Here is a 13,006-nt window from a genome sequence, read left to right on the forward strand (position 1 = left end):
TATGAGTGTCTTCATATGTTTATACATAGCTGATTTTGGAGTGATTAAGTTTAAACCATTAAGTTTATGATTTCTCTAAGATAGGTTTCAACCTCGTTGTCAGATCAACACGAAATATACTGAGGTGTGCGGCTTTAGTTTATTTTCTGACCTCTTTCATTTCCCTCGACTTATAATCGTAACCCATTATTTACAATATTTGACCTAAGTCAAATAATTATCCAGTTTTTGAGTCCGCATTCCTAATTTGTTTGTGGTCTTACTTGAATGCGATGGACTGTTCATGGATTATTAATCTGCATTTTCATCTTGGTGTTTCATAATATATATTGCAAGTCATAAATCATAATTCCTAATGCAAAGATGTTTTATAATGTTTTCATGGAAGATGGGCGATTAGCAGAAATCAAAACCTGATGTTCATAATTAATTTTATAATGGCTATCTACTGTGATATATCCGAATTGTTTTGTTTTAAAGTGTTACGTAGGGTTGTAGGAAATAAAAGCGAGAGCTTGACTATCTTATTTTACGATGGAAAAAACTATGTTATTAAAATAGAGCGAGGTTACCTTCAGCACTAAAGTTGGGGAAAGTGCGATATTTTCCAATATCACTTAAAAATAACCAACAAAAAATTTGGAAAACCGGAAATTTATTTCTTATCACCATGAACATTAACAGAGCCTCAGGATTCCATCAATAACTCTGGTTTAATGAGTGAAAGTCTCACTTACCAACGATATGGTTTGTAGCTAGTTACCATACTCCTTGAGGGATGATCTTAGATCCTTGAATTTGAGTACAGGATTAAGAGATTAAATTTTATGCCTACATTCAAGGTGGCCTGTGTACAAACAATCTAGTGTTAGAGTAGAGCCACAATTATATATTTATGAGACAATTGTAACCACAAAATATCCATGCCTCCCATGTTCATATTAAAAACATACTTGAGAAAATAAGTTTTTGCACGAGTGTTGCTTCTTGAATCACTCCTTGTAAAGAATATCAATGGTAAATCACAAAAGTAACATCTAATATTCATGTATAAAATGAAAATAAAATGATAAATCCAACACAAATGATCAATGTTGCTGAATTCTCAAAATGATTAAGATAACATTTTTTATACCATATATTTGATTTAAGTAACAAACATTGGTGAAAAACATTTATAAAAATTTAGGATTTTCTCTAAAACATGGTAAGCCTTAATCTTCAAAACCTAATAAGTAAAAATGTAAAATTTGAATACTGTAAATATTCCCTTCTCCATTTTCAATCCCTTTGATTCTTTTTCTCTTCAACATAATGCTCATTCTTAGGAAAAAAAATGAGAACATTCTTACATCAGGAAAATTCAAACTTAATTAGTTCTCAATATCAAAACAATTTTTTTATCACCTACTTTGAAATCCACATTACCGAGTATTTCTGGTTTTGATACAGAAATCACAGAGAGTTGGCACCAGTGTTGATGTACCAACTTCAACACTAATGACTTCCAAGCCTTATTGAAGTCATATTTTGTTTCCTGATTTTACAGGCTCTTATATCAAGCCTTTGAAGATCATATCTAGTTTGATTGAAGTCATAGAAAAGTAAGGAAATAAATACATAGAAAGAAGAAATGTATTTTTTAAAGAAAAGGTGACTTTGATTAATTCTTTCTTATTATATAATTTTAACCAGTCATCAAAGTAAGTTTCCAAATTTTGTACAAAAAATAATAGAGGCCAGTATACAAAATGAAAGATTGAGACCTTTGGGGTGACATGCCATTATAATTATTATTTATTGAAAAAGGTAAGTCAATTAAATTATTAAAATAAAAGTGGGGCATATTATAAATTTGGGTATTTTAGTCTATGTTTGATAAGAGCTAATAAAGTAAGGAGAGATTTGGGATTTGAGAGAATCCGATAATGCAAAAATTAGTTTGATTGAGTAATGTTGGGAATATTTGAGGAGCAATATATTATCTGGGAAAAAAGGTTTTTGAAATTGAGACACGATAAATTAGGTATAGGGAGAGTTTCAAAATTAGACTGTTAACAATATGGAGACAGGGCTATTGAAGATATAGAGTACGCATGACACTCAGATATCTAACTGTTTTGAAATTAGATAAATAAGAAAACCATTGGATTGAAATTGTATTTAATATTTAATTTGAAAACATATTGATAAAATTGGAGTCCAGAGTATAAAGTTTGAGATAAAATGCATAGAGATAGACTTGAAAACTTGGGATAGTGTTTGAGATAAATTGGTATGGGAATATTTCAATGATATTTGGAATGAAAACTGTGGAAGCAAAATTCTATGATTTGGGAAATATCACATATAATTTTATATAAATATACAAATAGTGATCTTAAATAAGTTTAGATTCAAAGTAAAACATAATTTCCATGTAATATTGGGAGGAGCGTGGTAAGAACTATGTGGAAATGTTTCATTGAGAATATTTGGAACGTACGTTTTGACTTGTGTGGTATTTCACTTTAAATAAATACTTGAATAAGAAACTTATTTAAATTTAAAAATATTTATCTCTTAGGGGGCAGTGCCTATGTAATATCTTGGTGGACGCAAGAGAGGAGGATCAAGATCAGATCCATGAGCACCTAGGTGGCAGAGGAAAGAGATCTGTACCCTCAGCATTTGTGCGATGTGAAAATTTAAGTTTTTTTTTTAATTTTATCTTGCTCTTTTTAGTAGGTAATGCCTGAGAGGTGGATGTGAATTGGCTTCTTTTAAAAAAAACTACTAACTCGAGTAGAAGTGATTAAACTGTCTGAATTATTCCTATATATGGAATGAGGTTTAGGATGACAAATACAAATTGATTTTTATGAAGGTCAAGATCATGTCCAAGGGATAACAGCCCCAGAGTGGGCAATTCATTTATCAAATGTTTGTATGATACCCCTGAGACAAGCCACCTGATCATAGGGCATATTGATACATATACCAACAAAATAGTAAGTCAGTATTGCTTTGATATTCCTCAACCCTCAATTTTGTGCACAGAAGATCAGGCTGCTACCTTCTCCAAGTCTTTTCCCAAAGCATCCTCAAGATTGGCCCCCAAAGCCTTCTCATGTTTGGCCCTCAAAGCCTTTTATTTTTTGACCCCAAAAGCTATTTAAGACCTGCTCAAATATATATCCAGTATTTCCATTCAAGTTTTCACAGTACGAATAACTAAGTAACCAGATTGTCACCATTTCATTTTCAGGATTGTGTTTATCTGGAGGTTGGCTGTATCTCCCACATGCCACCTTCATCCTAACAAAGCTCTACATAAGATTTGGCAAAAACGGTGATTTTTTCTTAAAAATATACTCGGAAACTGTAATGGGCCATCAAATTTAGGCTTAAATTACAAGAGCACACCACCTTGATCCTGCTAAAACTTACTAGATCATCACTATCTTGTTTATGATTCTGCTTTCATCTCCCACATGTGACCTTGGTCAAGGCAGAAATCTCCCACATGTGACTAAATGGCAGCAATAAATCAACCCAGAAATTCTGATTCTCATTTTTTTTAAAAAAAAAATTACTCGGAAACTGTAATGGGCCATCAAATAGAGGCTAAATTTACATAATTACACCACTTTGATCCTACTAAAACTTACCAGACCATCACTATCCTGTTCAAGATTCTGCTTACATCTCCCTCATGTGACCTTGTTCCATCCAAAAACTCTTACGATTTGAGGGACTTCAAAAAAAATAGTAAGTCAGGATAAAAACAGTGACATTTTTTTCAAATTTGGGCTAAAACTACATCATTCCACAACTTTCTGCCGCCCAAAACAACTTCACTTGAAATAACCAGAGAAGACCCACCAAGCAACCAAAACCACCCCCATCGATGGCCTCCAGACCCACCTCCCTCCTCCACCTCGCACAAATCCCTCGTCTCAGAACAAACCCATCACCGTCAACCCACCTCCTGAACGCCCAACTCAGCCAGCGCTGCCACGCCGGCGACCTCCTCTCCGCGCGCCATCTCCTCCGCCAATCCCCCCACCGCAACGCCACCTCCTACGCTATCCTCATCAGAGCTCTCCTCCGAGCTTCTCTCCCAAGGCCGGCCCTTCAACTCTTCCCTCGCATGCTCAGAGACCATCTCCTCCCCTCCCCCTTCACGCTCGGCGCGCTTCTCTCCGCCTGCGACGACGCCACCGCCGAGCTCGGCAAGTCCTCCCATGGCGTCGCCCTCAAGCTCGGCCTCGCCTCCCACGCCTACGCCGGCAACGCCATCGCCTCCCTCTACTCCTCCCTCGGCCACCCTTCCATGGCCGCCCAAGCGTTCGACGAAATAACCCTCCCCGACGTCGTCTCCTTCACCGTCCTCCTCTCCGCGCTGGCCCACGATAACCTCCCCCTCGACGCCCTCCGGCAGCTCACCAACATGGCCAGAGAAGGCCTCACCCCGGACGCCGTCGCGCTCTCCGTCGCCCTCGTAACCTGCTCCGGCGCGCCCCAGACCGCGCCCTTCGGCCTCCTCCTCCACGCGGTCTCCCTCAAGCTCGGCCTCTCCTCCGACCTCCGCGTGGCCAACTCCCTCATGGACATGTACGTGAAATCCCGCTGCATGGCCCATGCAGAGAGAGTCTTAACCTCTCTCCCGGCCCCGAACGTGGTCTCCCTGAACGTTATCCTGGGGGGGCTTCTCAGAGAAGGCGAGGTTTCCAAGGCGGAGCTTCTGTTCGCGGCCATGGCGGGGGAGCGGAACGTGGCGACGTGGAACACGCTGATTGGGGGGCTGGCGCGGCTGGGGAGGGAGGGGGAGGCGGTGGGGGCGTTCCGAGCCATGCAGGGTCCGGGGGGGGTCCGGGGCGACCGAGCCACTCTCGCGGTCGCGCTCGCGGCCTGCGCGGCGACGGGGCGGGTCCGGCTCTGCGAGGAGGTCCACGCCCGGGCCGTCCGGGGGGGGCTCCGGGAGGACGTGTTCGTCGCGGGGGCGCTGGTGGACTGCTACTGCAAGTGCGGGGCGCCGGAGAAGGCGGTTATCGTGTTCCAGCGCGCGGAGGAGAGGGATGGCGTCTGCTGGACCGCGATAATTTCCGGGCTGGTGTTGGTCCGGCGGTGCGGGGAGGCCGCGGCGGTGCTCCGGCGGATGCGGCGGGAGGGCGTGGCGGCGAGCGACGGCGCGCTCGCGGCGGTCATCGCCGGGTGCGCGCGCGCGGCGGCGCTGGCGCTCGGCCGGCAGCTGCACGCGCTGGCGGAGAAGGAGGGGCTCGACGTGGGGAGCTCGCTGGTGGGGATGTACGCTAAGACCGGGGAGGTGGAGGCGGCGAGGGCCGCCTTCGAGGCGGTCCGGGAGAAGAGCACCGTCGCGTACAACGAGATGATAGTCGGGTACGCGAGGAACGGGGAGGGCGCGGCCGCGCTGGGGCTGTTCGAGGGGATGGTTCGGGCCGGGGCGCGCCCCGACGCGGCGACGTTCACCGCGGTGCTGGCGGGGCTGAGCCACGGCGGGATGGCGGACGAAGCGGTGGGTCTGCTGGGGTGCATGGCGCGGGTCCACGGGGTGGAGCCGGCGGCGGACCACGTCGCGTGCGTGGTGGACGCGCTGGGGCGCGCGGGGCGGCTGGCGGAGATGGAGGCGCTGGCGGAGGCCGCCGCGGGGGGGGATTGGGTGGTGTGGGAGGCGGCGTACGCTGCCGTGGGGAGGTGGGATGGAGCGCAGGCTGTGAGGGAGGAGATGGGCAGGGCTCGCACCCGGAAAGAGGTTGCCTGTAGCTGGACTCTCGATGGTGGGAGATAGCTACACATTTACATTTTTTTTATAAAAGAAAATTTAAAATTTTGATTAAATTATTGTTCCTATTTTATTTTATTTTTCCAATTTTTGATGGTGGGAGGTGACTGTGAGTATGGACTTTGCCCATTCTCATGGATGAATAATCTCGCACATGAGTGTATAACATACCTCAGCCGATGACCCGTGTGACCCAAAGACTGGAAGTAGGAGACATTACTGCGTGCTAACTGTCGAGGATATCCCTGCATACTTGGACTCATTATCGGAGACTGACTTCATATCATGGACACACATCACGGGTGGTGATAATCTACCCTGATCTGCCCTAATCACGCAAGCACAGCGGATCAAGGCAGGCCGCCCGCGCAGTGATAATCTCAAATTTAATATCGTGGACACTACACACATCACGGGTGGTGACAATCTACCCTTATCTACCCAGATCGCGCAAGCACAGCGGATAAAGGCAGTTTGCCCGTGCAGTGATAATTGAGCTTATTCAGTGAAAATATGTTTAACCGTGCGTAGGAATATTAGCTAGTGATGAGTACAGATTGTCTCCACAGGGAACGATGATTAGGGATTTAATTTCTTATTATAGTGATGATCAACGCGAGAAGAGATGAAGATGAGAATAGAGTATTTGAGCTAGTGATATCGAGTAAAAGGATGTCATAGTTAGATTTTAACTTAAATTAGCTACACATTTATATTTTTTTATAAAAGGAAATTTAAATCACTATTATTATTTGATTAATTTGTTTATTTAGTCTATTCAATTTTTATTCAAATAATTTTTTTTTTGAAATATAAAATAATTGAAGCATAAAATATCTTTTTTATCTTCATTTGACAATAATTTATGGATATTATGGGGATGTCACGCCAATCATACTTACATGTCATGTTTTACTTCATTAAAATAAATCATTGTCCCTTTTTTTTCAATCATTGATGGTGGGAGATGACTGTATGGCATGTGCCCATTCTCAAGGATGAATAATTTTGCTTGTACATAAGTGTAAAACATACCTCAGTCCGCCACGTCTTCCATCAGCCAATTACCTGTGTGACCCAAAGACCTGGCCCCTAGCGTAAGGCCCGAAGTAGGCAACATTCCTGCGTAGAGTACTTTGTGCTAACTTTCGAGGATATGCCGGCATACTTGGACTCATTATCGGAGACTGAGTTCATATCGTGGACACTATACACATTACAGGTGGTGAAAATCTACCCTGATCGTGCAAGGCACGCCGCTTGCACAGGCCACCAAGGATGTGTGGGCGCAAGCGCATTGCTTGCACTACATGCCGCGTGTGCACGCGGATCATGCAGGCTGTGCGCACAGGCCATAGGCATTGCATGTGCAGGTTACCACAGGCGGGCGGGCCGTGGGTGTTGCACATCGGGGGACGGGCAGGAGACTTCCCAATAGGAGACTAAGGCATGGAGCAAAGAATACCGAAACGGCTGCAGGGGGCCGGGCACCTCTACGGGTAGTGGTGCTGCGCATCCTGGTTTTTAAATGATTTTTGAAAACCATTTGCCGATTTCCAAGTGCTCGACTTGGGGACCTCACAGATATATTAGTTTTAAATTTTGTAGCTATAGGGCATGATTAAGCACTACCCTAAACTGTATATAAATATGAGAGTTTTGATTCCATACAGAAGAACATCATAAATAGTTTAAACAACTGCCACTAGCATTCCAAAAATTTCAAGAACCTAATTCACTCCCTCTTACGTACTTGATAACACCCTAAATTCGGTCTTTATTTTCAAACAATTTAGCACAATTTAATGCATTTAATGATATTAAAATGGGGTTGTTATCACATATTTACATGAAATTAATGTTTTCAAGTGATTTCTGACTTTCCCCTAAATTTCTGTTAATTTTATGAATTTTTAGGGATTTTTTTGAGCTTGAAATAATTATTTTTAAATGAAAAGGCAGGTTTAAAATTTAAAATTCAAGGTAAATTAGTATGGGGATGAATTACTAAATTTTCTAGAATGTTCTAGAATTTTCTAAGATTTTATTGGATTTTTTGGGAATTTATTCAAGGAAGAAATAAATTTTAAATAGGAAAAGGATATATTTATATGAAAAAATATGAGTTTTAGAGCAATTACTAAAGTCGGATGGGCTTTTCTTAAATTTTAGTTGCAATTATGCCCTTAAAAACAACTCTTGGTCATGTGTGCAGGCGTAAAGTTTCTATTTAAACAGTTACAGAGTTTTATTGCAATTACTTAGTATTTTTTAATTGTTTTTATGAGATAAAGAGGAGAGAGAAAGCGAAAAGGACATATACATAAATATTTTTAGGGCGGCAGCCTTTTGCATGCGCACATTTATAAGGGGAATTTTCTTTAAATTTCCAAGGAATTCTCTCTCCTTTTTAATGCATACATAGCGCACGCTCTGTTGGTGAAGTGGCGCCTTTGGATTGGGAGGCAACAGTACAAGCGCGCACACACATACAAGACGCATTGTACAATGTTTATTTTTTTCTATTTTTCTCTTTATTCTGATTTCAGGAAAGGCTTACGTGGCGCAACAAAAATGAACCTGCCATTTGAAGTTTAAAATTCTTCATCCAATGAGGAATCGACACGTCATTGCGTGTTTCAAAAGAAAATAATTAAATAAATGGATTTAAATCGAATGGTTAAAATTGCTTTAAATTCATTTATTCATAACTTTTGATCCTGAAGTCCAGTTGAGATGATTTTTTTATGGATTTGCTCGTGTTGACCCCCTCTTTCTATCTTACAGCTGGATCATTCAGATCAAGCCTATATTGATAGATAAAAATTAATTACTAAATGGGGATTAAATGGTAATTTTCACCATGTAACCTAAGCATAAAAGCTGAATTTCGAGAGGCGGAGCTCATTCTGGATGGTGCTCTATCACAACTGCAAGACAGAGAGGAGCTTCATCTTGGATCAACTTGCTTGGTACTTTTTTCCTTCTTTGTATTTGAATTTTTGGTGTATTTTGGATGATGTTAGTTGAATTTCTTTATCGTTCTTCTTGATTTTGGTCTGAACTTCTAAATCGCTTGGCTTGAGTGGAATGTACAAGCCCTTACTAGGATTGAGAGGAGGAATTTAGAGATTTAGCTAGTTATTCCAAGTGCAGATTAAGAAAAAGAACTTATGAAAAGGTTAAATTTCTAGGAGATTAAATTTCCCATTTTATTGTCCAATATAGTAGTTATTTCTGAATTATCAAGCCCGCAGACCCAACCAAAACAAATCCAAATTTTCTTATTAATCTCTCTAATTGAACTCTTTGATCCTTTCAATTGGATCAAATAATTCAATTTAGAGTCCCATATTTCTTCTATTCCTCTCATCTCTCCTACCTCCCTTTCTAAATTCCTCATTTAATTAAGGTGATTTGATCTTCATTGAAGATCAAATTAACTTTGATTATTGTCAAATTATTAAAATAGATCATAAATTGAATTAACTTACTAGCTTCCATTGGACGATACCCTTTACTTATCACTACACATCTTAAGTAGGGTTTTTATAAATTTTGTTGTATAAGCTAAAATTAACAATGACAAAGGGTTTAAAAATTGTAAAATTGACCCCTATTTTTGGCTTATCATTTGACACACAAAATAACAGTTTTGATATCCTATTTAAAATTAATGTAGACAAAAAAATGAATTCATACTTCCTTTTTTCTTTTGTACATAAGTGACAAAAAATATGATATCATCACAATATTATATTTTCAAGCAATTAAAACTTTACTTAATATTTAATATTTTAATTTCAGTAAAAAAGACTTGAATTCACCCAATTTGATTCATAAAAGTTTATTTTAGAGAGTATAAATGATTTCATTCATCTCATATCAGCAAAAGATTTTCAAAAATAACTAGTATTTTCTATTAAATATGGAATAGTTTATCGAATACATAATGTATTCATATACTGATTCAAAATATCTTTTGCCTTATGAAATGAACTCTTATGCATCCTCAAATTTATTATCTATAGGGAGAATACTCATCATCACATTTTAACTCAAATTTTTTACGGTTTTATCTTATTATCACAAGTTGACTTTGTTCGTGAAAATGAGGATACTAATTACGTTAGTTAATTAGGTTGGATTCAAAATTAATTACTCAATAAAATTTTAAAACACTGTTATGGCCTGGAAATTTCCATGCATTCAAATTTTTAATTAAAAATGAATTTATGTTACAGTACCCAAAAGAACTCAATTAGGTATTTTTGGTACATTCCTTATCCTTCAAATTTGATAAGAAGATTCCATTGAAGCATTTAAACGTGAATTTTTTTAATATTTATTTATTCATACTTTGAATATTTTAATTTCACTATTCAATATTTTTAGAAGTTGGTGGATATTTTTAGAAATTTGAAGGAATCATCGCCACAGTCTATAAAAAACATGTATTAATATGGGAAAGCATGCACTTCATTGTGAAGAAAATGTGTTTGAATATGATTGAGTCAATGAAAGGTGATTTGAGGTAGATAAATCCCAAATCTTCTTCATATTATAACTATATTATAACATGAATAATATTTTGGAAAGTTTACATCTATTTAAACCAATTTGAAATTTTCCTAAGAGTCATACATCCTCAAGTTATGACAGATATTTTTTTCTTTTTGATAAGTTATGTATTTATTATTCCATACATATTAGTATACTTTAAAGTAGGATGTGATTTTTCATCTTCCTGATTTAAATGTCATTTTAAATCAGGCATGGATCCTCCAATTAAGAAAAGGATATGTTATATGTTAATGGGTTTTTAATGAATTTATATTTATATGACATGTTTTCAGATTATTTTTTAAGGTGCAATAAGCATATAACCAGTAAAAATATTTTTACGGTTCAATAAGCTTCAACACACATCCATGTAAGCGTGCTTACTTAATTTCTCCAATCAATGAGTGGCACATCGATGCCATGTGTACATGTGCAACCCACATGTACAAGGATAGGAGTTGTAAAATAATAATTTTAAAATTATGATCACTTTGGTGTCTGACTTGCATTTATTACAAAAAAATACATCATTTCATTATTGTCCCAGGTCATCGCTGCTGTAAAAAATAATAAGAAAATAGGTCATCAATACTTTAGGCAATTATGACATCATTAAATGTGATGGCATAGTGGTATTGTTTTAATAGTTGGCTCATCAAACAGAGACACCTGGCACATCAGAAATAAAAAGAAAATTAGCTTGGAATTCAAATATAGTTAAATATAAACCCACAAAGTATACATAAATATATATTTAAACTTAGAAGAATCATACCTTTATGAATATAATGTCAACAAATTCACAAAATATCATATGCCAACCTAATAAATATTTTATTTCCGATTATGATGTCAGAAAAATCCCAATAAATACTTAAAATTTATAAAAATTCAAAACTTCTTTGAAAAATATACTTAATTATGAAATCACAACTCAAAATGCCGTAATAGACATTTTTGTAAAGTGTATCAATGCGTTAGCTATAGGTAATGATGGGATGTAATGACAATTAATTGGACCCGGACTTGTGGAAAATTTAAATTCATAAAGCCCCTTCAATAAGTTCATAAAAATTTATCACTTAAGATTTTAAGGTATCTATGAAAAATAAATAAAAATCCCAAATTTTAGAAAATTCATTATATACTTATAAAAATAAAATCAATAATTTTAAACCTGATAACACATGTATAATCATTTAATGTAAATAATCTCACAAAATAGTTTATTATAATGTAATAATTAGTGTGTTACCAATATGTCAATCATACCCAAAGGCAACCTCCATTATAAAAACTAAAAAGGGTTTTTAATCCCTACAACCCTTCACAGTAACATTCATATTTAATTGACATGTATGCACTTCCAATGTATTTTTTTCATATAAACATGTTCCAAATAAATTCAAAACCCAAGATTTTTATTCTAGATGTTTGATGAGAATCTACCTCCAATAAGCTTCAATCATCAGCTACAATTAACCTTTGAATTTTGGTGAATAACAAACACCTCTTATGGGTCAGTATTTGGTCAGATTTCCATCCCATGGAGTATACTTGGCGTGTTTGTGTGCTTTTGTTGAAGCCTATTTATGAATTTTTATTTGATCTTGAATTCATATGATATCTTGTTCTTAATTTTCCATATCTTGTTAAATCGTGGTTATCGTACAAATTTTTTATTCACATGAACCTTTATAACTAAATGGTAATTCAAGAAGTTGCAGGTAGGTGGAAATATTGATCGAACTCAGTAAAAATCAGTATTTGGATTTTATAAAATATATAAATTTTTTTCCTGAAGCATCATTTCAAGTTAATTGATCTGTGTTTAATTGTCTTCTCAAAAATTCATGGAGAAGTGATGTAGCTTAAGCTATCAAGAGTCCACCCAATATCAGATTTCGTTTTTCTCTTTATGGATGAACTAAATTTTGGACCTTATCCACCTCCTTAATAATTAAAATGCCTTCATAATAAATTTTTTCATTATTGACCTTAGTTAATGCCCATATTTTACAAATAGTTTGTGTTATTGCCCATCTTATTTAGTTTTATATATTTCACAATATTTAGCTTTTCTGTGATGTATATGATTTTTATATATTTCATAATATGGATTGCTACAAAGAGAAAAAGTAAATATCAAAGGGATTTGTTTTGTTATCCTTTACATTATGTAAATACTGTTATTTTCTATATATATCCCATATTTAGGAAGCTAGTATAGGTTATGTTTGGTTATGGCACAATGGTTTGGTGCGTGAATTTTTTTCCAATGCAGAAAAAGCTAAAGATCATTTCATAGTTTATCTCTAAAACAAATTGGACTTTTTGTACCTTTTACAGAACTTTTTTCCACTCGTCACTTGCTCCTTGGGAGAGTGTGTTGAAGCCGTTCACCTGATCAGATGAAATATTTTATCTTCTATCATTTTTATCCAACTCTTCTAGAAGAAAGGGGGATAAATTAGATCTGGTTATCAAGGGCACCTAAAATGGGTGCCCCCTTCATTTATAATTATTCAAAAATTTTCACAAAAGTTCTTACTTATAAATTATATCTTCAAACGTCCTTCTTATGTGTCAAATCCTCAAGGATCATATATCAATCTATTTAATGAATTTAAAGGCCCAATAATATTTATTGATCAACTT

General features: G+C 37.5%; 1 protein-coding gene across 1 annotated transcript; it reads left to right on the top strand.

Moving 5' to 3' along the window:
- Positions 1 to 3,889: 3,889 nt before the first annotated feature.
- LOC144701410 (pentatricopeptide repeat-containing protein At4g20770-like) lies at positions 3,890 to 5,791 on the top strand. The gene has a single exon (XM_078573229.1). The coding sequence runs from the start codon at positions 3,890 to 3,892 to the stop codon at positions 5,789 to 5,791; it is 1,902 nt and encodes a 633-aa protein (XP_078429355.1).
- The last annotated feature ends 7,215 nt before the right edge of the window (positions 5,792 to 13,006 follow it).

This window comes from Wolffia australiana, chromosome 3, assembly GCF_029677425.1.
Source record: "Wolffia australiana isolate 7733 chromosome 3, ASM2967742v1".
Classification (NCBI taxonomy): Eukaryota; Viridiplantae; Streptophyta; class Magnoliopsida; order Alismatales; family Araceae; genus Wolffia; species Wolffia australiana.